At 41.8% G+C, this 27,232-nt stretch overlaps 1 protein-coding gene across 1 annotated transcript in view; it reads left to right on the forward strand.

The window, feature by feature from the left end:
- ptprsa (protein tyrosine phosphatase receptor type Sa) overlaps positions 1-27,232 on the forward strand; it is a 219,687-nt gene that overhangs the window by 94,700 nt on the left and 97,755 nt on the right. The window contains exons 2-4 of the mRNA XM_034530398.1: positions 6,149-6,377; positions 17,725-17,870; positions 20,078-20,219. Coding sequence (XP_034386289.1) covers positions 6,149-6,377; positions 17,725-17,870; positions 20,078-20,219 — 517 coding nt within the window. The remainder of the gene's footprint in view (positions 1-6,148; positions 6,378-17,724; positions 17,871-20,077; positions 20,220-27,232) is intronic.

The raw sequence follows: 27,232 nt of genomic DNA on the forward strand, positions 1-27,232 counted from the left end.
GTCCCTAAAGAAGGCAAACTGAAGCCCAAAACGCTCATACAATCCCAGAGAAAGGTTATGGTGCTCCCAGGGGGGCAGCAGATGGTCGACACAAGGTGTCTCTAAGGTGTCAAGCACCATTCTGGGTCTGAGGTTGGGAACAGTTGAGGGCAAAGGCTCATGGGAAAGCTACTCCAAGGAGAGGTTGCCAAGGCAGGCGTTCTGCAATCTCTTAATGAGGTCAGGGCAGCGCAGCTCTCCCTACCTATGCAAACAACCTTCACTTTTCCCCCAAAATATGCTCGTATAATATGCTCTGGAGTTAATTCTGTTGGGAAGACCAAGAAATGTGAGTTGTATGTACTTCTAACTCTTGAATGAAAAGTGTGCATCCTAATGTTCAAGTTTTTTTAACATAATTTTAATAATTAACACATGTTCCTTAGTACAGTGCATCCTACTGTTGCGTTTCATGTTTAACAAAGTTAAATGTTTAAAAAGTGAATGTTGCAGATATTACATATGTGGGGTTTCTCCCCCGTAGGCTCTTTCCACTGGGGCTTCCCTACTCGCTGTGGTGACGGACGGGTGCGCCTTGTTTGAAATTCCTATGACACATATCTCTCAGGATGGAGAGACTGGCAACAAAAGAGGGAAGCTGGGAGGTAGATACACACTGGGGCATTTACATAATAGTCCTGCAGTTCCATGCAAATTCATGTGATTCCCTACCAAACATCTGCAATGCAAGCATAGTTAAGTATGCATGAGTTTGAGAGGGAGAGGAAAGGAGAGAGAGAGGAAATGAGGGAGATTAGGGGAGGGGGTTAGATGGAGAAAATGAAACCAGAGATGGAGGATTTGAAGGATGACTAGTTTGATCAGGGGGATAAATGTAGACACTAAACACACACACACACACACACACACACACACACACACACACACACACACACACACACACACACACCTCTCGCTGTGTCTATCATCCATACACCTGGTTGGGTTTTCCTTGTTTCTTTTTTTTCCTTCTTTTTCTCGTGAGCGATTTTGCCTTCAGATTTAGACAATATTCTGATGTAGAAAGCTCCAATTGGAGAGAGAGAAAGAGAGAGACTTTACCCATGACATGGAATTAATACTGGTTTGATTTCAGCACGGTGAAAATCAGATGGTTGCTCTAGACTGGTTTTACAGCTGAGGTTGGGGTGTGTGCGTGTGTCCCTCGGTATATATCTGCTTCTTACAAAGACATAAATAAATGTAGAGGCACATACATAATTTCACTCTAAATCATTACATACTTACGGTATATGCCAAATACACGCATACAAATGCAAACAAACAAATATAAAATCAACTGCACACATATTAAAATATAAAGGACTAGTCTATAAGTACATATTTATGTACACATAAATACATGTGCATGTCTCATACATGTATAAATGCATGCACACAAACACAAATGGACAAAATTGAGGAACAAATGCACACGCACAACCATCGACCGACACGACACATAGAATGAGGCTCTGTGGGCGCACACTGACACACTAAATGGACCTGCATGGTACATGGGCGTGTTGAAGTCCTTCTGTAGGGTCGGAATCGATGAAAGGCAGTAAACTGCTTGATGTAAAAGCCTGTAACTCTGAGCTGATACGTAAAAACTTAATCCAAGGTAAAAGCCTGCAGAGGGAGAGACGGCGGCTGAAGGCTGAACGTAAACAGCAGAAAGCTGAGTTTAGAGAGGGCCACAAAAAAGGCAGTATTGGCTTGAAAATTAGTATTTTTCCATCATCTTACAACAGAAAACAGCGCCATATACTGGCATATTTTTTTTACATCAATCGTCTGCATCAGCCTCATTCTCTTTTAAGTCAAAAATCAATGATAAAGAGAGTTTATATACCATTCCTGGGAAATACGTGACCAAAGCGTTTTCAAATCCACACATTATTTGTATTAATATTGTTATTACTATATATATATATATATATATATATATATATATATATATATATATATATATATATATATATATATATATATATATATACAGTTCACAGCTCACAGTTGGCAGCCTTAGCTCTTCTCTTTGACACAAATACTCACATACTTTGAAGCAATTACTACTCCTTTTGATTTGAAAATGAGTTAAGATTTGTGGCCCCCAAAAAACTGTCTTTCGTGGTATTTTAGAGTCACTTACAGACCTTTTGCTTGGGGGAGGTATTTTAGAAGAACACTGATGGTTTGTCATTAGTGGCTTTTGTTGTAAATAATGTTCCCATTTGAAAAAATTGACCTGCATAGCTCTTCTTCCATGACCTGTATGCCTTTTTATAGAAATGATAGTTAATAATACTTCTTTTTGACTGGATATTTTGCTCACATTAGTTGCTTAAGCTAGAAGGTTTAGGACTTACTGTAAACAGGACCTGTCAGAGTCCTGGAGCCACAAATTAGTTGTTGACTCACACACATTCTAGAAACCAAACAATGCATGAAAAACATACTCCTGCAGAAATACCAACTTTTTCTCTGGACGAGACAAACATAAATAATATTCTTTTTGAAGTTCTAGACATCAAACACGGTGTTTTGATGATCAAGCCCAACCAAACTGAGGGCTTTTTAGCTGTGTGTGTGTGTGTGTGTGTGTGTGTGTGTGTGTGTGTGTGTGTGTGTGTGTGAAGTGAGCTTACTGTTCACCTCATAAAAGGGATTATTAATGTGGTCCCTCCGGTCATAGTTGTTTTTCTCCTTGTTAATACAACTTCACATCTTTGCAGTGTGTGTGTGTGTGCAACCATTTTTAACTGTACAGTGTATATGAGTGGATGGAAATGGCTCGGCGTCTCTCATGGTCTCTTCTCGAGAAAAGTACGTCATTATGTTTGTGTACCTTTATTTGCTCTTTCCTTTTTTTTTTCTTTGCCCATTGCGTGTGTGGGTGTGCGTAGGTGTTCCCATCTCCCCTTTCCCTTCGCTGCCTTTCTCAATCTCAGTAATCACATGCATTAGTATCAATATTGCATGGGGAACCGAGCTGAATTCAAAGCTTGACCATGTCAAAGTGAGAGTCTCTGATAGCCAGTGACTGCCACCACTCAGTGGAAATTGTGCTGCCATATTGGCTGTAATTACTGAAGCCTGGCGACTGGTTAATATCTGGAGTCATGGCCAGATTAAGTAGGAAAGAAAGTTCTCGCTTCAAAATGTATTCATTGCCCATCAGGGGAAATAACCTGGAATCTAATGCACAGACGTTCACAATAAGGCTGTCAGTCTGAAAAGACCAACAGCATATATTGCATTGCGTATTTTCACACGAATATGCTCAAAGTGGTTTTGAGTATTAAATGTTGAATATTAGAATTCCACCTCATGTTCAAAAGCATTGTGATAAGTGTGTCATATAGATGCTTATGACTTACATATTTGATTGTGCAGCTCAGAAAACAATTACTTACTATTCCTAATTTGCTTGGTTTCCGCAAGAAATTAGTAAATTGTTGCGGTTGTCTTCGTCACATTGAAATCCTCAACACATGACCATGAGCAGCTTCCTTTAATCACAGCCTTTAAAGTGGAAGCAGCTGAGGTAATGGTTTATCAATTGATTGGCCTCTCTGCTCACATTGCCAGAATGCTCAATACTGCCCGTTTCTAAATAAAACGTGCTGAATTCTTTTAGCAAGAGTTGACAGGTTTTCCCACGGATGTGCTAATAGGGAGGTTAAACATGTTGCTTTGATGATATTTTAGCTTCAAAGCAAATGTAGGCATCTGTATCTTTCAGTCTAAACTTCTTTTATCTCTTCCTGTTTTTATTTTGTACAATTCAGAAAAGGCAGCGTTGAGCTGTGTAGCCGGTGTCTGCGTTGAACTGGAGCCCGCACGTCATGTTTCGCAAGGCCGTTCAACAACAATAGCTTTTGTAATTGTGTTATGAAGTTTGTATAGCAACCAGAGCTGGAGATAGAAAACCATGCCCTAAAGGGAGGGCCATAAATCATAACCTAGGCACTTTGTCAGCATAGATAGAGTAATTCCCTACAGGCATGCCAAGATTCCCTCTTCCTCCACCAATGTTTACAGTCAGAACAATGGGGGCATCATTCAGAGGTCTGTAGATTATTTGATACTCCCCCACTCTCTAGTCATGTTTCTGTATTTCCCTCAGTTCTCACCAGTGCATCACCTGCCCTCCAGGCCAAGACACATGTTGGTCGTGTGTGTATAGTATTGTGTTGAAAGATGAGGTGAGCTTCTGAAAGGCACCCACTTTCTTTCTGGCGTGGCGTCGCCACAAAAGACGTATTGTTGATCGATCCCTTTGTGTTTTTGTGTGTGCGTGTCGCGCATCCCTCCAATGTCTGTGTTGCCAGAGGCTTTACACTATTACTGTATGTGTGCGTTTGTGTCACGAACGGGTTCGCTGCACACGTTTGTGGTTTTATTTTAAGTGTGCCTGCTGCTGCATGTGTCTGTGTTTCGTCTCCTGGTCCAGTCGCTTTGAGGGGCGGGGCTTGTTTCTGCCTGCTGTCTGAGGTGCTCGGTTACGCTGCAATTAGCTGTGGTTGTCTGCCTCCCTCACAAGGCACAGTCACAAATGTAGCCCTGGAAAGCAGCATAACCTTTCAAATATAGCACCTTGACATGGCTGACATAATCAGATGTATTATGATTTACTTTTTTTGTTATTATTATTCTTTATTTCTTAGATTTTCGTGCTATCCCTGCTTTTTACTCCACATAACATGAATACTATTTATATTATAATGTTTACTTATATAGATAATAGTTTGTGAGATAGTATTATATTATGTATATTAATATATATATATATATATATATATATATATATATATATATATATATATATATATTCTGACGATATATTCCTCTATTCCATTGGAATCATTTGCCTGTAAAGTTGTCCGATCCTGATTGCATCTGTATGATGATATAATTGTAACTGTCATTCAGTTATGCTATTTTTAAAGTACATTCAGTTCATATTTCAGCCATTGACTCACTCAGGTGGGGATATTATGAAGTATTCAGGGGTAGTTTGAAAGTATCTGTTTCATGGATCAAAACCGTAAACCTGTGTTGACAGAATATGACCTTAACCTTTAGGTTACCCTGCTTTAGGGCATCTGCAATGAACTGCACACTGTCTGCACACTTTGTACTATATAGTATCCTGTTAACCACCCAGTGTGCAGGTAATTAATCTCACTCTCAGAGAGTCACCCCGCCCCTCCTGTGGGCTCAGCTGAGTAGTAGCATCCCTGTAGCTGAGAGGAGTTTGGTGTCTTGCACAAGGACACTAAAGCAGATCAGATGTTTGCTCCTGACATCTGCGCCCCTCGAGAAGGAACACTTTTGTGTTTACAGCTTGATTGCTGACACATCCATTGCTTTTATCAAGAAATTGACAAACTCATTACATTCATGTCATGGATCGCTCACTTCTTTCTTTCCTTGCCTCTTAATTCATATCTTTTTAATTAAAGAGTATGTGTAACCACATGGTGGTGCCTCTATGCTGTGCTAGGCATATCAATGAGAGAGTGTAGGTGTATGTGTGTGTGTGAGGTGGGGGGCGTCCCTTCTGTGCAGCTTGGAGGATTAATGGCAATTTGACTAAAACAAAGAGACGGTGCCTGGAATATCATTGGTTGTCTGTAATTACAAGGCAATGAGATAAGCAAATAAAGACAAGATCCTGCGATTAGGAAAGAAAGAAAAAGATAGAAAACAGTGACTCCCCTGCTAATTAAGGGATGTGAGAAGACGCTGCTTGAGAGACGGAGAGGTTACAGGGTTCGGGTTGTGTGACACTTTGCTTCCATTTATGTGTCACCAGCAACAATGTTGAGAAGACCTCAGGGCCTCAGTCTGTGTATTTATCGAAAGCCGTTGAAAGAATGTTCTGACGGTGTTGGCTGAACCTTCACCTTTTCTCTGCAAGTGGCTCTGGCTAAGAGCATCGTGTCGATGCTCCAACCTAATGCATATGTTTTGGCACCGTTTAATTTCTGCGTTTTTCTCCTATCTAGCACTAGTGTTTAAGAACAGTGTGAATGTCAACAAACCCTCCTTTCAATATAGTTAAGAACATGTCTAATTCTTCTTTCCTGTTTTGTTGCAGAGTGCCAAGCCGTCCTACGTGAAGACCCCAACTTTCCCTGCGCAGTCGGGGCCTCGGCTCTCCAGCCGGGTCAAAGATCAGTCCCGCCCCGCCCCTCCCTGCCCCCCGCCCCCCATCCCTACTGGAGCCAAGATGGCCAACAGCGGTGCTCCTCGCCTCTCCTTGCCACTCCTGCTGCCTGTCACCACTCTGCTGCTATCACTACTGCTCACCAGCTCGCATGCCTTATGTAAGTACCAACGCACTGACAAGCCAGACGTCCATTGTTAATATCTGGTCCACAGGTTAGAAACCGGGAATATTGCACAGAGGTGGAAGATGGCACGTAAACTAAGCGTTGGCATACACTCGAGCCTTTCACAGAGATTCTTTGGTTGCTTTGTTGATACTGTCCTTTTTGAGTTTTCCTTTGGTGAGGATGTGAAGGAATGCAAGGCACAATGTAACTCACATGACTTCCTCCGCAAAAGGTACGTTGTGTATAAGATGTCTCTGCCTCAGCCAAAGAAAATAATAACTTCACGACAATATCATGAGGTTTGACTCGCAAGTGCCATTTGTACATGAGCATTAGTTTTTGTGTGGTACTGTAGCTATTGATAGACAGTCTGCTGTTAAGAATACTGCACATTTGATTTTTCCTATGGTACAGATCAGCACCACCCGTGCATTTTAAAATCATGGATGTCTCAAAATATGAAGACTTTAAGACATGCCTCCTGTCTGTATAAATGTCCCTCCATGACTTCCCATGTTAGTAACAGAGGAACGTCAGCAGTCTCTTATCCCACCCTGTCAACTCCTGCTTAGGATTTGTTCTGCACCATTTCCCTGTTAAGATGGGCTTAGAGCAGCATTAAGGAAACAAAACAAGAGGAGGCTCGGCAGAGGAATAGAACAAGAGTGATGACGAGGTGGGAAGGCTCCCCCTTGGGTTTCATTGTTTGTAAACCCTGTGTGTATGTGTGTGTGTGTGTGTGTGTGTGTGTGCGTATGTGTGTGTGTGTGGAGGTGTGCATGTGTGACCTGGTAAATATGTGTACTACTGTAGATCACCGTGAGCATGTGTGTCGCAGTGTTTCAGTGAAGTTCATGCCACATGTAAATGATGTGTGTGCAGATTTATCTCAGTGTTTTTGTTTGTGTATGTGTCTCAGGAAAGACTGAGCTATGACCTTGACTCATTTTGATTGGATCTAATTTCATTATTATTATTATTATCATTACCCCCCCTCCTCTCTGTCTCCTGTGTCTCACAAAAAGTCACAACAATGGGGGAGAGGCGGCAGGATTAACTAGTTCTAATTCAAGTGTCTTCATAAAGCAGATAAAGAACAAATGAGGTTTGGACCAAAGTGCTTATCACAAGAGGAGCAGGTCTACACTTTACATGCATGCTAATTAGCGAAACACAAGAAGATATATTCCGGTATGAACACATTGCAAAACTTGATTGAGTCTGCAAAGACGTGATGAAATGAGGAAGGGCAATGAGACGAGGTCCATAAAAGATGTCAGCAGGAGAATATAAATCTGTCTTAAAATGGCACTTACAATTTTTTATCAGATCCAGCAGACGTGACAGAGTAGGCACACCGCTCCACAGTCTTTGTGCAGCCACCAACATTGCGTGGAAGTCAAGTCCTGCTTGATTTTTCTGTCATAGGTCATTGGCGAGCTAAATGCATTTTTCTTCTTGTTCCCTCGGTCCGTCTTTTCTTTTGTCTGAGTGAGTGGGTTCTTTGTAGTTCAAGATATCATGAGGAGGACTTGCTTTTTTTCATGTCGCAACAGAGCTGTCTGCTCTTGATTGCATGGCGGTTTGAGTGCCTGGTAGCATAATTTGAGTATCTTTCAGCTCAGCTGGCTGAAAACATCTGAAATTGCACTCAGACAGATGTCAAACAGATGTGTTTGTTCCCTTCTTTTTTAACCTTTTCCATCTCTTTGACTCATACCTTTTCGTCTGAAAAGGAAAAAACAAAGGTGTAAAAGCTCTGTCTCGTAACATGTTGCATATGAAGGCAGTTTTTTGCATGTTCTCCTCTTTCGGGTGTTTTTCTTCCCCTCCACTTGAACTGTTTCAAAGACTATTGCTCACTTTAAATGGCATTCAGTGCAGTCTGCTTCATCTTTGATGCAGATTAGCTCCCACTCCTCTCTCTCTCTCTTACGCACACACACACACACACACACACACACACACACACACACACACACTTTCAAATACACTAACAGCAGGACACTCTCCCCATCTGTCAGTATCTGCCAGTCTTTGTCTGCTCTGCCTGTGGATATGATCACTGTTTTTGTAGAGCTCTCCCACTCTCTCTCTCTCTCTCTCTCTCTCTCTCTCTCTCTCTCTCTCTCTCTCTCTCTTTTAGACCACAAATCATTATGCCCCACAATAATGTCTGGAAACACAGATTTTTTTCTTTTGCTCTCTCTGTCTTTCAACCCACACCCTCGCCCAGTGGTGCAGTTGTCCAATTATCCACCAGGTGGACTGAGAAGACTGGGGGGAGGGGACAAAGACACTGACCCCCACTTTTTTATCAATACCTTCCTCCTTCTCACACAAACGCACACACCCACACAGAGTGGATGCCAACCTTTTGCAGAAAGCGCCAGCTGAAAGCATGATGTCATCCCTGCCTCTCTCTGCCCTCCATCCTTTCCATTTGTACTCATAAATCCCAGGGAGAAGGAGAATTTTTTAATCAAAAGAGAAAGAAAGATGCCACAATAAATCCTGCCACCCCAAACCGTAATAATGATTTGCTGCTTGTTTGTGGGTGTGTATTTGTGTGTGTAGGTAAAAGATCTATATGTGTACATGTGTTACTAAATGGTAGTGCTGTGCATTAATTTAATGAGAAAAAGTAATTAATATTCATATATTCTTTATTGACAGAGTTGCCATGGCATGCACAGTTTGCTGCACATGAAACAATGACCACACACACACAAAAAAAGAAATATTTTTAAATGACCTTTTCATTTATTTCAGATATTTAGCATTTTTTTCACAGGTAAAACTTGGGGAGGTCACATTGGACAAAACCAGCAACAGCACACTAGATTATCAAAATTATCCAACCAAAAAACCCAGCCCTGTGTTGCTACCTCTTTTTCAACGTCACTTCAGGCCTCCCTTTCAAAGCCACGCCCCCAAAATGAGTGAAAATTCAGACAGGCAGGTAGCCCGTCCAATCATTACATTTGGGCCACATGAAATATTTGGATACAGGCAGGATACAAAAATAGAAGATTATTTTTCATTTTTTGTCAACGTATATGGGACTGATTGATTGCTGTCGGGATGATTTCAACTGTTTTAACGAAACAAAAAATCTAAAATACAGTGCCCACGCTTGCTTTAAATGTCTCTATCTTATAATGTGTTTTGGTATTCAGGCTTCTGTTTTTGTACAGGAAGACAATGTTAGTTGTCAGCATTCTTTCTGGCTTTTCACCTCAGTGTCACTTCGTCCTTCTTTCTTTTGGCCTTTCCGAGGTCTCAACAGTAGCATTCTTGGCAAAGTACTCCTAATAGTAATTGGCCAGAACCAACATGATGGGGTGAGGGTGTTCAATTATTTATATTCCTTTGAAGCTGCCAATTGGAAAGAAAATGAAGCCCCTTAGTGGAGCCGTTATTTTCTTGTTCTTGTTCCCCGAGCGTCTCGGTTTCTCTCTCCTTGTTACTCTCCATTTCTCTCCTGTCTTTCCCTCTCCCTCCCTTACTTTTATACTTTCCAGTCAAATTATGTTTGAGCCAACACTGTCAAGTTAATTCTGTCAAAGTGAATGTTATGTGCACCGTGCTGTAGCGTGCTCGGCCCCGTGCTTTTCTCAATGCACTGTTTTTCTCTCAAATGAGGAGAAAACAAGTTAATTTTTAATTGCGTTACAGGCATCAATCCCTGCCTCAAGTAGGCTGCTGGCCCTGTCTACACTCTAAGAGTAGAAGGAAACCATTTGAGTTACTGGTCCAAGAAACAATCTTTACCCTCGTGTTAAGTGTTCTTTGGAAAGATCTTAAACTTTGATTTTAGATTCACTTTAAAGTCCCCAGCTCTCTGATGTGAGCTGCAGGTGCACGTGAGGTCAACGTGTTTGCTTGCTGTTCATGTCAACATGTTTTTACCGTACTGAATGGCGTTGACAAGAAATGTAATGTCATTTAAGTTCTTTAAATATACCTCCGTAAGCACAGTGTTTGTCAGCATAAAAGATGGAACAGCTGTACTTATATCTCTTCTTTCTTGTCATCATCTTTTTTTTTTCAGTCACATGCCCCAGTAGTTTGAGCAATGTTATATGAACTCAGTTTGACAGAACAATGCGAGTGATTGACACGAGTGAAAGGCGCTATCGCTCTGTTTGTTATTCTTCCAGCAGCGAGGAATTCAACACACCACCAAGGTGGCTTTTAAAATTGTAATGCAGTCGATGCTTTGATGAGCAAGTTTAGATCTTCAAAGGTTTCTGAAACCTCTCACAAAGAAAGATATGCCTCGATGCCTGACTGTTGGGGCCGATGCTTTTTCATACCTTCTTTCTCAGACTGCACAGGTGGAGACTATTCTTTGTTTATAGCCTCACTTGGATTTGAATAGTGTGCTTTTTTTTATTGTGCTTTATTTTCATTGGAGGGATATTTGATTGTTGGGTCTCTCTATTTTCTTCATTCCTGTCCTTTGTTTTGATGTGACCTATAACACTTTATGCAATTGGAGGTTGCCAACAAGTGTCAGTTGTCTCAAGTGAGTTTCTAAATGACACAAAATTGTTCCCATTCCACCTCCTCTGTGTGCTCTGTGGCTATTTTGAAATCAGACACACACTTAAGCTTAATTTCTCTTTCCTCGCTCCCTGAGGAATTGAGCCTATTTATTTCCAATGGGTGGAAGGGTACTTGGTGTGTTTCACTTTTTTCTAAAGGCTTCAATGGTTTCAATGGGACCAATTTGTGCATATTAGGAGTTTGCCACTCTTTTTAGAAATGCAGCTTTGCTTTAACAGCAGTGTGGTCGGGCAACGTTTTTTCACCTCTGGGTACTAATACTCTAGAACTTATTGTATACTGGGTTCCCACATTCTGCCACAAGTCCCTAATGGACTGCAAAGCTCGAGCCCTACGAGTTAGCTTGGAGTGTCGACATAGATGGCACACTGTATGATACAATGGGGAAGGGTTTGCACAAAAACATCACGTCTTTACTCGTTGCATTATATTTTCTCAAGTGAATACATTTACTAATGAAGTCACAATAATGTAGTTTCTTGGCAGTGAAAATCAATAGTTTTAAGAATTGTCTTGAAATATTTGACAATACATTTAAAGGTGATATGTGTTAAAAAAAATAAAAACAACAAAAATCTAATAATAGCTTCGTAATTGAACGATTCAATCTTTGAACGGAAAATATAATTTTAAGACACTATTTGACACAAGATGGACAATTTTCCACTTCAGGAATTGCCTGTACAGTCAAGGCAGCATAAACTTGCCTTGTGAATCATATTCACAACTGCTGAGCACCCCAGCGGCCCCAAGAGCAAATCCCAATTAGCCTTTCTTGCTTATATTAATTGGAAAAGCAACTGTTTCATTAACCAAGCTTGCACATCCAAAGTGAGGGTTACACAGGAATGGAGACTGACCCCAACATGCTCTGTGGAATATGGCTACATCCGAGATTAGTTCAGACAGGCTTTTTTGCTTCTGAGCCAGCAACAGTCGTGGTCAGAGGCATTCTGTTTTCGGGTTGTCCAGTTCGGAGAATGAATCGGATGGATGGTCCACCTGAACTCGAGGATGAACTGATTCAATTTTGGTGGTCAAATGTCAAGGTCATTGTGACCTCATGTCCGACCCGCTCTTGTTTAAGCGATAACTCTTTGAGCGAATTTCCTCAAATTTGGCACAATTGTCCACTTGAACTCAATGTTGAATGATTTGGCGGTCAAAGGTCATTTTGGACTGACATTAATTTAAACTGCAACACGACTGGTTGGCAAAGACTTACAGCAGGGAGGTGGGAATTCTAGTTTTATCAAGCATACATTCAAGCAGCTTTAGAAATTCACACCTCACGTCAGATATTTTCAGAAAATGGCGACAGACTGACCAACTTCTTTTCCCCCCTTCTCTCTTTCTTGCATAGTTCAAGTTTTTGCAGGAGTCTGCTGGTCTACGTTGGCAGGGATTGTGTGTGAAAACCTCCAGACAAGACAAAACATGACGGCTTTAGAGTAAAGGCATGGTTTCCATGGCAATGGCGCTTGCTCAGACAGCCTGCGCGAATTGGTCCTGATTGATGGGCCTTGGTTGTTTAGGGTTGTAGGGTGTGTGTGATCTAGAGAGACAAAGTGCGCAAATCTATTTGTACGTGTGTTTGTGTGTGTGCTGTTTAATGCATCGACGTTTGGTTGAATCCATATATATCTCTCTATATCTCTGTCTGTCATCCCTCCATCCCTCCATTTGTGTACCTGTGTGTGTGTGTGTGTGTGTGTGTGTGTGTCCCGATAAAGGCTTTGAGGGTTTTAAGTCAGGTCCAGGATTGACGGACAGGCAGCTCCAGCAGCTTGGCGGCCTGCTGAGTCGTTTGGATAACTCTTTGGTGGATACTGCAAGCTAGTTAAATCTCTACACCTCAGAGGTCCACATTGCTGTAGTTCAACATCAGCAACATCTCTGCTAGTCCATTGGACTTGATCTTTTACTACTGACCTTTAGAAATGACTCAAAGTAAATCATATTAAATCAGTAAAACATGTCCAAAGTTCCAATTGGATTTAGTGGATAATGAAAAGAAACTTGAACATTTTGGGATGCCAAATTGCTTCCCTCCTCAGTCATTGGTTGTTCTTTTTTCCCCCAGTCTGTCATTCTTGACAGTGCGTGTGTGTGTGTGTGTGTCATGTGTCTGCTGTTTGACTAATATGAAAATTAAGTTTAATCTCAGCCAGGATTAATGAGTAAATCAACTTTAAATCAGGCGTTCACGTTGCTCTTTTCCACTTTGAAACATACTAAAAAAGACACAGGCAGCAGATTGTCTGTTGAGATAAAGTGGCCAAGAGTGGGATGAAAATATATGGAATAGGTTATACACTTTTGACTTGTTGCTTGTATCCAGAGCAACTACTCTCACAACAGTAAAAAAAAAAAAAGAAAAGCGAAGTAAATTGATATCATTTCCATCTGCATCATCAACCTAACTAACCACACCCTCTTACCAGACTGCCACATGATTGGCAGGAGAAAGTGTTATTAGTTTGCTTGTTGTGTCACCACTAATGAATAGTACCAAATGTTCTTTTCAGACATTGCTGGAGAAAAGGTCTCCATGTGTTGTGAAATATACCCATTTGTAGCAAGATGGATAGTGCCTTCTCCAATTCTCTGCCTTTCCCCGCAAATCACTAAATGGCTGTGCATCATTTTGTCTCCCACTTTGCTAATTCAGTGGATAATGGCCCCTATTTATGACCCAAGAAGCTTTTCTCCGTCAATTACTGTATTAGTCATAAAACCAGTTCCATCTCTCCTCTTACACCCCCTCTACCAAACGACAACAAAAAGGAAGTGTAAATGGAGCTGTCTCACATTCACATACCCACCTCCCACTTTCCACCACTCTATAATCACAGTGCTGGTGTTTTCCATGTTATCAGGTCCAACAGAGGTAGCGGCCAGTCGCGGGTGGTAGCTGTATTAGCTAAACATGGATCGGTTCTATTCTCAGCGCCTTGTGAAGATAGCTGGGCCCCCATTGCTGGTTATTTTAGCTCGGGCCATGTTCCCCTGCCAGGCAGATAAAAGATGGGTCTTGTGTGCTTATCTGGGCACTGACGGACCTCAGTCTGTCTGAGAGAAGCTCGGGGAATAGAGAGATACGTAGGTGGAAAGGACAAATGGCCACTGCAGGCGCAATGTTCTTTCAATGTCATCTATGGTAACATAAAGCACACTGTTTGATGGAGACCTTTATACAAGGTATCTTACAGCAAAAGAATCGTGTACATTTTTAAAATATGTTGCACTGGTGGGAATCAAACCTCCATGTTCTTGGTATATGCGCAGAGGAGATTCTAAAGTATGTTTTATAGTCCTGGAGAATGGAAATATATGTTATAGTTTCACACGTTAAATTGTACATCTTTGACTTTTACTCAGTAGACCTAAAGATGATGAGTAAAGGGGCTAAATGTACCATTATTCCAAAAATGGATTCAGGTAATGATACAATTACTGTAAATAAAAAAGGCTGCCAGCCTTTAGAATGAGATATAATATGGTACTTATTGCAGATGAAGTCCACTAGATAGTCCATCACACAATTACTAACCCTAAACCTCACCACAGCACATGACATGTAGAGGAGAGCAGTTCTTCAATAAACATGTTTTATGGCAATTATTTTTTATATATATATATATATATATATATATATATATATATATATATATATATATCATATATATATATATATATTTTATATTGATGCTGCACACAGCACCACTAAAGAGACAGTCCTTAAACAGTTTCACAACATCTCCTCTAGTCCCTGGCATCTCCTCTCCTCTTCTAGCTTTCTCTTTTCTACTGACCCTCCACCTCCTCCTGCACTCCTCCTCTTTGTCAAACTCTATATTTCGGCAATTTTGTTCCCTGGTAGCTCCTTAGCTTTCTTTAAAACTTCCCGACATAATGTTGAAAACTATACTCAGTGCAATATGAGAAGTTCCTGAATCTGTTCGCAGTTCCATTCAGACTGACATGCGGGCTGGTCTATTCGTTCGGCTGTACATCCCTCTCATCCGGTGAAGAAGAGGAAAGAAGAGGGAGAAGGTGAATGGGTGGAAATGTCGAATGGTCCAAGAGAAAACCCATCAAAGAGCGCTGGCCTTCAACAGAACCTCTGCCACAGGCCCGCTCTGTGTAAATCCCTTTTCTCCCTCGGCAGAGGGCACATTGTAAGGCGAGGTCAACTGCAGAGGAGCTGTGTTGTGTCAAGCTGCGTTGTGCAGTTTCTGAATGGAAATTGAGATTGTAAAATGCCAAGAGGGATCGTTGTATGCAACAGACAAGTTGGCCTATTCCTTTATGTGAGCCGTGCTCATATCCCTTACACAACCTTCATTATAAATATACTGCTGTAAAATATAGAGTAGATGATTTCGTTTACTTTCTATCTGTAATTTGCTTGGTAATCTTTGACATGTATACTCTTATCAGAAACGCCCTAATGATGCATTTAAACAATAAGCAACAGGTTGAGAACTCCTCTTCAGCTAATGCTCCAATGTTGGACATGTTTGGAAGATCAACATTTCTTATGTTCAATTTGTAATATTCTTCTTCTTCTTCTTATTATTATTACTGATATTACATATCATTTTAAAAAATGGGGCTCTTTTAGATACTTGCTTTTTTTGTTGAAATACAGTAATCAAAAAGGATAAGTTCATCGAAACAGGTAAGAATGAGGATTTAGAAAATCAACCTTAAACGTTATACATTCTGGTATGAAACCTTTCCAGTGCATGAGGGGTATATTTTTTTAGCGTAAGATTTGAAGGGGCTAAGAAATGTACACTTTCATTAGAGGGCCATTAATCAATATTTACAGCATCAACGTGATTGCCAGCAATCTTTTTGAAGTTGAAGAGTTTCATTTTGCAGATTTATTTATGTCCAACATGCACAGCCTATCAGAAATATATTTTATCATATGCCAATTTAATTCACATATGCAATGAAGGTAGAACTTTAATTAAAATGCTGTGTGCACATTGGGAGTCATACATTTTAATCCTGGCATTCTATAGTGTCACACTTTATTCCTCGAGCTGCATATGCCCCAAATTACCCAAGAGATAAGATTAAAAAAAGGTGACAGAATTCTAAACACGATAAGATAAGATAAGAGTAGCTCAGCTCATCTGCAGGTGAGTAACTGGCTGCTGACCATTGTCAGTTCTTTTAAATATAGCATTTCTTTACCTTAATTTAACCATGGACAGCACATATTCTTGCTTTCAGGGATAATATTGCAATCCCAGTCATCTACACTTGTAACATCCAGGTTAACTGTGCCTCACTCACTTGTACGCAGGGCAGAAACACATGTATGATATCAATTTGTGATGACGTCCATCTTTTCGAAAGCCTCTTCTTCTTGAAGAAATCCAGCCGGTAGAGGAAATTGTGAAAACTGCTTTTGAGATTAACCAGCCACCAACCGCTAGTTAAACCAGTGTGTGTATTCTGGTGTAATATTTGCGTCATGGATATTTGGCTTGTTAGTTGGAGGCGTTGAGATGAACTTTGCATGCGGTGCCTCCGCTTTCCTGAAGCAGTACACTCACCCTTCTTCTTTTCATTTCCCTTGTCCTACACTATTTCTCTTTGCCTCGTTCTCTCTAAATATCCACTCTCTATCGCTCCTTACTCAATAATATATGCAGGAACTCTCCTTCATATGTGTTTAGTAGTGCCTGGAGACCGGTGTCGGCCTATGGTCCCTTAATTATTAATTTGACGTTATGCGCTAGCCGTTTGATCATTCTCACATATCTGTATGATTCCGATTTAACGAGTTCCCCAGGAGAATCTGTTTTTTTTCTCCTCTCTCTATTTCTTTCAGGCTTGTTGTTTTGAACCCTCTGCAACTAAGACATGAGCAAAGAATCTGCACCAAAGGCACCAAAATTACTTTTTTTTGAAGGACAGTTTGAACAAAGTGTCTCAGTTCTATGACTGCAACAATATTTTCATGGTCCAAGTGAGAATTAAACCAATGCTTGTGGGTTTGTCAGTTAAATACTTAATAACAGTCTCAAACTGTTACAATAATGTCAAATGCAAAACAAAACTCCACATGTATTGCCTCATCTTCATAAAGCTTTTTTCTTAGGGTTTGCGACTGTGCTGATAATATCCAGATTCCATTTTCCCTATGGAGAGATCTTTGAGCTACTAACCATCAGCACCTTGGCACAAGATCAACATATAAATTAACGGTGTCATGAGAATTACACAGCTAGGGAAAGGCACCTTTCTTTAACTCAACCCAAGTGTGTGCTGCAGCGGGTGATCCGGGAAGAAAGTGTGTTCCAGTGGCTGGGGGGGGGGGGGGGAAAGCAGCGACACTTGAAGTCGATATATCACAATGGTTAGATGGTGAGCTATCGGTCTGTTTGTTTGTCTGTTCTGAATGTCTGTCTATCTATTTATTTTGTGCCTCTCCAAAGCTGAACCTGGCTGTCGCCCATTACTTATCCAAGACTGAACAACAGTGTGGGTGCGTGGTGCAGAGTGAGAACAAGATGCAGAGGGGGTTGGAGATAGGAAAGTGTGGGATTGTGTGACATCACAAAGACGTGCACGCGTATATCTGTGTTTAGAAATAGGCATTTGGAGGTCAGTCTTTTCGGAAGTGTAATCATACTTATCTGGCGCTGAGGTAGCGACAGGTGGTGTAACATCCGTCTTCTGGCTCGTGCTAATGTCTCTCTCTCTCTCTCTCTCTCTCTCTCTGTATCCTTGTCTTCCCCAGCATCACCACGGTTCACTAAAGTCCCCGTTGACCAGATTGGCGTCTCAGGGGGCGTGGTCTCCTTTGTGTGCCAGGCGACAGGCGACCCCAAGCCGAGGGTCAGCTGGAACAAGAAAGGCAAGAAGGTCAACTCCCAGCGTATAGAGGTGAGTCGAGGAGCGCTACGGGGGGGGGGGGGGGGGGGGCTTTATTCGCTGAAATATCATGCAACACTAGATTAGGAGGAAAAACTAATATAGCCCTCTTTATTTTCCAACACTTTTTTTTCTCCACGCTGCCCTGCACTACCTTCACATTACAAGAACAGTCTTTTTGGGTTCCCACTGAGGTGTTAGAAAACACAAAACATGTTTTTGTTTGCGTTCTTCACCCACACTTTTCACAAATAGTTCTGAACAACAGTCCAGCCTTTTCATGGACAGGCCTCTCTAATCTCTGAGCCCTGCGCAGGTCCACCAGTGGCTACAGTCGCCCAGTAACGCGATGCAGAGCCCTCCCATTCCTCCCTCTCGGTCCACTTTGCAGTTGAATGACTTTGTCTCTGTTGTCACTTTCTTGTTTCCAGCGCTGGTTCCTTTCCTGCATAGCGTCTGTGTGAATGCGCGTGTGTGTGCGTTATTCATGATGTTTGTTGTTCAGTTCTCGGCAGGCGTCCCAGATGGCATCTCTAAAAGTCTTGATTGATGCTCAGTGTCTCTTAATTAAAAAGTTGCTTTCGTTAACGTCGGCAGCGCACAGAGACAGACATGCACACACTGCAGCATGGAGACAACCACATGGGAGGGGGCTAGGAAAGCATGAAATGTACAACAACATCAACGGGGGGAGCAGCGGCATCTCAACAGAGGACAAAATAAAAAGACAAGTTGTGTTCCTACGTTCCTTTCTTCTGCATGCTAAGTGGGAAACAAAGCCAAGGGCGTGGAGGAGCCCGCCAGAACGGACGCTTCTCTTCCTCCGTTTAGCAGAAATAAAAAATGTGCAAAGGGGTTTTGAAGTAGTTATGAGTTTTTTCCCCCCCTGTTCTTCCCTCTCGACAGCTGCTTTGATATCGATCAAGATGCCATGCTCTGCAGTGTTTTTAGCCTAATTAGTGGCTCAGCCCGGAGATGTGCAGCAGTGGAGCAGCAGGGCTGCTCAAGACTTGTTTTTTTCTTTCTTGTATCACAAAGTCTCGCTTTGCACTGAACCCTTCGTTGAGGTGGCGTAAACTCCTCTAAGGAACGATCGATGTTGGAAGAGTAGGTTTGCCGTGAGACTGGCAGACAGGCTGACCAACACACCGCAAACTTTTCATCCAACCCGAATCTGACTGGCTGCATTAAAAGAAAGGAATAATTGGTTCACAAAGGCCACCATTTAAATTCTTGCCATTGACCAACGCCTTTTGTTTCTGTATCTTGCTGCAGGATACATGGCTGTTGGTGTGTTTTTAAGGATTAACCCTGCGGCTCTTCAGATGTTGGCCACTCGCATCGCATTTTTAAATATAGACACATTTAAAAGGTCCCTATTAAAATCGTGCTACTGTTTGTAATGAGGAGATTCTTGAATTAGTTTTGATTGATTAATCGAAAGGTAAAAACCTGTTCAGATTATTTCAGACATACATTATTGATCTTGACATTTTAAACATCTCAATGCTGATGTCCAGCCAGGTAAAACACGATGTAGATTAATACTGCACTTTGCCATGTTTACTTGAATGATACACACATTTGAACCGTGACTCGGTGGACACAAAACACCTTTGATCAAAAGGATTTCATTGGAGAATTAGCGGAAAATGTCTGATGTTAACTCAAAGTATATTAAATGAATCCTTTTCGAAGTCTTTTTTTTAAATCATAACTACAGCTTTTCTCGACTCAATATTCTCAGCACATGTTGCATGAGTGTTGTCAGATTTAGCTTTTAAGAAGCACGTTCAACAACGGGCTTTACAGAGAACAAAGGGCATAATTACAGAGATGAAAACATGAAAAGAGAGCACATCACACACAAAAATATGGGGCTGAGTTGGATTGTCAAAGCAAATCAAGTGTTCATTGTCCCACATTGTACATAGCACAGCACACAGTGCTCGTATTAGCAGTGAGCAGCCACTTAGCATGTGCTACTTTACTTGTAGCCTACTGTGCTTTTCCTTGTTATCTCACTCAAGGGTAACTAAGGATATCTTTTTGTAACTCATTTTAATGTGTCTTTGATTTCTGATCAATTGTGAGAAACTGACTTCTTAGTTAACTTATCAAGAAATATTTAGCCCTAGCGCTCTATTCTAATACCAAGTTAAGTTCATAACTGTCTCATCTGACCTTGTTCTGACCTTGTTCTCGACTCTGCCCAACAGACCATTGAGTTTGACGAGGGTGCCGGTGCCGTACTCAGAATCCAGCCTCTCCGAGCGCCGCGTGACGAGAACATCTACGAATGCGTTGCTGAGAACAGCGAGGCGGAGATTACTGTCAATGCCAAGCTGTCCATCATCCGAGGTGAGTCCTGCATTATGAAACAGAGTGCAGAGGGGTAACTACAAAATAGATAATTAAAGTGGACGTCCGTGTGCTCCTCAAGTTTTTTATGATGACATCTTGCCTTGGAGCTTTTGTACAGGAGTGAGAGTGTTTTAGGGCTGTCCTTTCCTTGGAGTTTCTAGTATTTGTCCGGTAAGCCATTTTGGCTTAACCTGTAAATGCTGTTCCGCAGACAAGGCTCTACTACTGATGTTATTTTATTAGATTTTGGCATATTAAACATACAAAGAATGTTTTTTTGTGCGTGTGCTATGATCTATACAAGCTTTAATGTAGTAATACTATTAAAAAAGCTAAATCAGTTACATGAACCATCACGAGAAAAGCTTAATGAATACATGTGTAAATGTGGAGAATTATCCCTGAAAGCTTTTGTGCAGATGCATGTCACAGCCTAAAATAGACTCGTACTCACTTCCAGCAAATGGAGAGTGTGAAGGCTGTTCATCAAGGATCCATCAATTTGATGGAAATAATCAACTGTCCATTCATGGAGGAGCTGAACCTCTATTTGCACATAATGAAAACCCATAAGATCTGAAAAAAGAGATTGATTGGTCACCCGCATACAGTCAGTTTGGAGACGCCCACAGACACATTTTCAGAGATAAACAGGTATAAAATAACTTTGCAGACCTATTATTGATTGACAGCAAAGATATTATACAATTTGTTTAGCTCTAGCTTAGAGGACATAGAGGAAGGCATCATAAGCAAGCAAGCATGTGGTCGCATACTCCCGCTTTCTTCGTTCTACCTGTCTCTGTCTGTCTCACATAAGACACACACACACACACACACACACACAAAATGTCTTCTCTTCTGTTCTCTCCTGCCGCCATCTGCCATGTTTCCAGGGTTGGATGAAGCTGAGCTATTGCTGGCTGGCAGGCAGCACACGAGCTAGGCCTTCTTGGCTGTCAAATCCACAGGCAGTGTGGTGGGGTGGGGTGTTGGACCAGGGATTGGAAGCCTGGCCCAGCATCCTGTGTTAGTTATTGTTAGCAACAACTCCCCCCCCCCCCCCCCCCCACACACACCCACACCCACCCTGGAAGCATGCTGTTGGGTGCCAGGGGGTGTGAGTGCCTCAGGTGCCCTTCAAAACTTGATGTGCAATTTGGATTACTTAAAATTTGAAATGACATGTGCGTTCCCATGTTTGACAAGTCTTCTCATGCCAGTATGTACATTGATGTACATTGAGTGAGCAGGTAGCAGTTCGGTGCTGTGCTTCAGGACTCCTGATGCTGATGATCTCACTCTTATCTGCTCTGATCTATTTCTTGGATCCTTGACTCTAAAATGTCCTTGCAGGATCATGTGTGTAGCCTGCCTAAAACAATGACATTAAATCATGTTCATTAAAAACATGCTATTCACAGTCAAAACCCAATGTATTTATGGGGTACTGTGAAAATGATGTCCAGAAAGTCCTTTACAAAGAAAGAGTGGATACATACAGACCGACTGGAAGTAAAAAACAAAGGACAAGCAGACCACATTTGAAACTACAAGCCCAAGCATGTGCACCTCAGTGTGTGCAGTTGTGTGAAAGCGCACAGGGCAAACCCAGGGTGGTGCACAGGAGCAGGAGGAAAATGAAAAGTTATTGGAATCAGCTCCACAAGGTTCCCTCGAGAGCCCAAAGGAAGACAGCATCTCTCAGGCCCGGGCACGACCCGGCACTGAAGGCTGGATGAGAGTGTGATGATGGGGGTTGGAGGTGCGAGACGAGCTCGCTCTGTTTTCCACGTTTAATGAGGTCGGGTCCCCCTGTATATTAACCCATTAAGAAGGAGATAGGAAAAGATATAGAGAGAAGAATAGAAAATAGTAGAAAGTGTAGAAAGTAGAAAGTAAGAATATTAATGAGGATGAATGTGTGGAGAAAATGCAAGTAGAGATGTAAGTAGAGCAAACAAGAGGAAAAAATAGGGGGAAAAAAATGAGAAACGTTGGCCAAAGATGAAGGGAGACAAATAGGGGTGTTGTGGATGATTGGCAATGTAGAACAGGTGAGGAGGACAATAGCCGAACCTGGGTTCTTGGAACAGGGTCAAAGGATTATGGGATATGGGACAAGGCACAAGGGACACATCCACAGTAAACAGAGGAGTTGTGGTGTGGGATCTGGAGAGGCAGAAAATGGGTCGCCACGATGGCTGACTTGGCCAGAGAGCCGTGGCCCGCATTTGTGAGGAAATCCAGCCCAGTGCACACGCGCGCCCAGTAACAAACATGCATGGCTTATACGACAATGCCTCTTTTTACATTATGAGGCTTATCCCGCTGCTGATCATATTCTGGATTGAATGTTTACATGAGCACAGAGTAATTGGGTTATTCATATCCCCGTATAGATGATACATATTAGTAACTGTGTTTTATTCACGCAGGCGCTGTGATATTTACAAAAAACAACCCGCGATGAGAGCAACTAATCACTACACTATACATTTACTACCACTTGACAATTTAATGGCTTATTTCTTCTCCGCTCCAAGATTGAGGTGCTTTTGCCGTCGCCATTGTTTGTATTTCTGTTACATCATTTGGCTGAAGCAGGTACCTGCACAGGTAGTTTGGTGGCGCTCAATAACCAAAATGAGGCGTATACATGCAACAGTATCCTGGTTCCTTTCGGAGTTCTCCAGCTGAGGTTTCTCATGTTCAGGATAAGGGCTTATCCAGCTTTCTTAAAACAAGATATGGTTTTTAGATCTGCAAACACATAAACGGGACACTAAAAAAAACATTCATGAATAATTTAATGTAGAGAAAGTCATTTTAATGCTTACTCTCAAACGATCATAAAACTCCCTGAATCCATAAATTCTCATTAATATTCCAATATGAATAAGAACAAGAATCCCTCGTCCCTCAAAATGGCTGCAGTCCATATGTGTATATGCATAGTCACTGTTCACGAGCACACACATACACACACAGGAGCGTACAGTCCACCATTTCTTTTTTGTCATAGCGCAAAATAATCTAAAATAAATTGACAAGGAAAATGAACACATGCACATTGATAAAGATATGCACACACACAGCGAAGACACACACACACACACACACACACACACACATGCCACCTTCAACACTGACTGTGCTTTCACTAACTTACAGCTACAACAACATGTACACATTGCAGAATACAGACATTATGAAACATGCAAATACTTAACTAATCCACAGACATTTATTCATACAAAAGACATTACAGACAGGATAAACTTTATAGTTTATCTCCCCCCACCCCCCCCCCCCCCCCCCCCCCCACTGTCTTCTGTCGTCTGTGTTTGTGTGTGTGTGCGTGGATGTTTTTGTTGGTGGCAATGGAAGAATGCATTTAGGATTGACTGTGACACCTCCTTGCTCCACTGCCTCTGAATACCTAAGATGGGGGCCATCTGGCTCCACTAAGACTTGCACACAGTCCTCTGGGAGTCCTTGGAGAGGGACTGACAAGCATATGAAGCACACTCTTGAGATCTGACTCAACTTGCAGCTTGCTCTGGGTTTTTCTTTTCATGGGAACATTCTTTTTCAGTTTTTTTGGGGATTGTGTTTTAGTGTCAAAAGGAAGGCGGGATCCCAGTTGCCACTGAGATACTGGCAGCTCATGCTGTTGCTGGGAGATCACAGGGAGTTATTAAGCTTTGTGTGGTCGTATTTTAGACTGCTGCAGTCTAGTCCTGTGATTACTGTTGCAAATTAAATCTCCCCCATGGCTCCTAACGAGCAAAAACTATGGTTGATGAGATTTGGTCAGGTATTCTTTTTTGTTGTTGTTGAAGAAGTTGCAAATATGATGTTTCTATGTGTGTGTTTGGAAAACCCACCGTTCAGATAACAGTTGGGCTTAAAACAGTAATAATCACGTTAGTTGATTTACACCTTGCAGTGATGAAGCCATGGATCTGCAGTTTGGGCTGTTTGAACCAGCAGGCACACATGCACACACACACACACACACACACACACACACACAGATCAGTTCTCTGGTCTGGCTTTAACTGAGTGCTAGATACCAAACCTAGCCGTGACCTACATTTGTAGCCGTGCACAGGTGCACACGCCCACACAGTCATGCTCACATTTTGCTCATTTTCTTTTTCCACTCCCGACCAGGTGGAACCAATACAAACGTATCGTTCTCTGTTTCTCATCGCTCATTTAATCTCCCCCGAAACGTTCCAATCATCTTGCATCATCTCTGTGAATGCCAACTTGCCAGTCTGGTTGTTATCCACAGCACAGATGTAGTTAATATATATTTAAGGGCTCTTTAGTTTTGCCTCCAACCCATCATAACCTCAACCCTTCTCCTCCTCTTTCTCTGGCGAAAGCTTCTGCTTGAGAATAATTTGTTCTAAGGTAGAGTATACACGGCTAAATGTCAGATGGGCAACATTTACATATAAAACTAACATCTGTCAGGGTGGATGCAATCTCACGCACACCAGACTTTGATCTCGGCTTTCACTTTACAAATGTTGGCAAAGAGAATATGTTACCGTTCCCATTTGGATTCAGCCATGTCAAGCTATGTTAACAGGAAATGTATCCCAACTTCATGGTTTATTATGTTGTTTTTGCAAGTGGAGTTTCGGTTTCTCACACATGGATCCAGGTCAACAAGAGCTGCATGCTCTGTTTCTGCTCCGTTTCTTTTGCTGGTTTTAAATGAACTGATAACTCGGCCCATGCCACTCAGTGCCGGTCATGCTCGGGTATCACAGAGGGAGTTGGGTCGCAGCGCGCGTACTGTTTGATCAGGATGTCTGCTAATTGGCCGCTCGCCTGTCAAGGAGCAGGTAATGATGAGTTTTAATAGGCTTCTGGATCCCGATACATGAACAGTCTGTGCACTGATAAAGCCCATTGAATTTTTTACACCTTTTTTTATGGGTGAAGGGCTGAGAAAGAAGGGGGTACAAGGGGCTGAGAGGCAGACAGAAGTGCAATGATGAGATGGAACAAAAAAGTGTGCGGCAGCAGGAGGGAAGAAGAACTGAAGGGAAAGTTAAAGGAACAGAGACCAATCAACCTTTCAACCAGTACTGGCTCCAGGCCAAGCCTTAAGACATTCTATTTCCTGTCCTCACCTTGGCTTTTTGTCCTTGATGTACCTTTCTCTTTCTCTCTCTCCCGCAATATCTGCACCATTATGTTTTCGGCTCTCTCCTTTATCTATTTTTTGCACAGTTGTTCTCTCTTTTCTGTCTTTCTTTTGTATTTCACTGGGTTGTGTGTGTGTGTGTGCCTGCTGGAGAAAGTACAGCCTGTTGGAGTGGACAGCAGGCTGGAGGTTGTTGTATGTAATCACTCGTGTGCATGTGTGTGATACAGCCGTTTATCAAGTGGATTTCAACTGCAGAAAATGAAAGAAAAAAAAACATTCTGACGTATTTCTTCACAAAGCTGCAGAGCATCCTACACACCGGGCAGAGGTTGTTAAGTCCCTCAAGTCCTTTTGTCCACAAAGAATATATATTTTTGCCGTACTGACAAACATGAATCAAATACTTGGATGCTACCTCAGCTAAAATGAGCAATACTAAGGAGCCGATGGAGAGAGGAGGAGGAAAGAAAGGTTGAAAACGGTAAGCCTCACATAACATTAGGTTAAGTTAAGAACTGTTATGATCTTTAGAGCTTTTAGTGTTCTCTTGTTTGCAACCAGAGCTCAGAAAAAAGTGTGATTTCTCCTTGTATGTGTGATGCAATCACATTTCAAAATTGTTTCAGATTTTAAAAGTCATGAGCGAGAGGAAGAGACAATTTGAGAAAAGAGATGACAAGAACTTCTCCTCCTTGCTATTCATTTCATCAGTATTCCCTGTGCGTATCTAACTAGTACCAAATACACATTTAGGTTTGTGAAATGTTCCCCCGGAGTCCATTTGTGACCCTTTGGGTTTTTGTAACCTCTTAAAACTACATTTTTTACATTTTCCCACAAATATATGGGTTGTTAGAGTAAACTCTTAAACTTACTTTTTGCAGATGCATGTTTTTTCTGTTTCTAACATTTACATTTGTCTTTTGCATTTGGTTTTTCTCCTGGCTTTTCTCTTTGTAGTGCTGACGCTCTGCTGTTTTGGTGTTCAAGGGTTGAATGCTTATTTATTTTGTGTTCAGAGGAAAAGGTGAGCCCAGGCCATCAGACAGGCTAGATGAAAAATTAATAAGACACATAGTGAAACATGAGCAGAAGTGTGTATGTGTATAAGAGACAACGTTAGTTGTGTGACAGTGTTTGTGGTGTGTTTTAAGTCTTTCTTTCTGTGTGTGTGCGCGTGTGTGTGAGCGTGTGTGTGTTGGGGGGGGAGAGAAAGGAGACAAGGTAAGAGAGAGAGAGAGAGAGAGTGAGCCAGAAGGCAGACAATGGCTACCCTGTAATGAGACAGTGAAGAATAAGCTTGGCAGTATCAGCAACAGATCTGGCTGTTCTTCCTCTTCCTTACCGCCTGCCTCTGAGCTGGTCTTTGCCCCCTTCCACTAGTCTCATACACTTATAGCCAGAGCAAGACAGATTGGGGAGGAAAAATGCAGAAAAGAGTGGCAGGAAGCTGAATAGAAAAGCAAAAAGGTAGAAAGAGGAAAACACTAGAAATGCTGAATTAAGATACAAAGAATTGTTGCACTTTTGTTGAACTTTGTTGGATTCAAGACATTGAGTCTGGTCTCTAGATATGAAAGCAGAGTTTTGAATACAAGAGTGAAAAAAAGAAGACAGCATGACTCTCCTAACAGAGCCTGAGACCCAAAAATATACCTCACATGACCGAGTCCACGCTGCGTTAATGCAATGTACTCTCTGGGTTGTTTTTGCCAACTGCTTATCTCTAGCTTGTCCCTGACAAACAAGTCAATTTTCATTCCCACTCAGCACCTCCGCCAGTAAATAATACATCTGAGTAGCACCCACGAGTGCAGGTTACCTGCTCATAGTCAAC

Source organism: Cyclopterus lumpus, chromosome 4 (genome assembly GCF_009769545.1).
Source record: "Cyclopterus lumpus isolate fCycLum1 chromosome 4, fCycLum1.pri, whole genome shotgun sequence".
NCBI classification, from domain to species: Eukaryota; Metazoa; Chordata; class Actinopteri; order Perciformes; family Cyclopteridae; genus Cyclopterus; species Cyclopterus lumpus.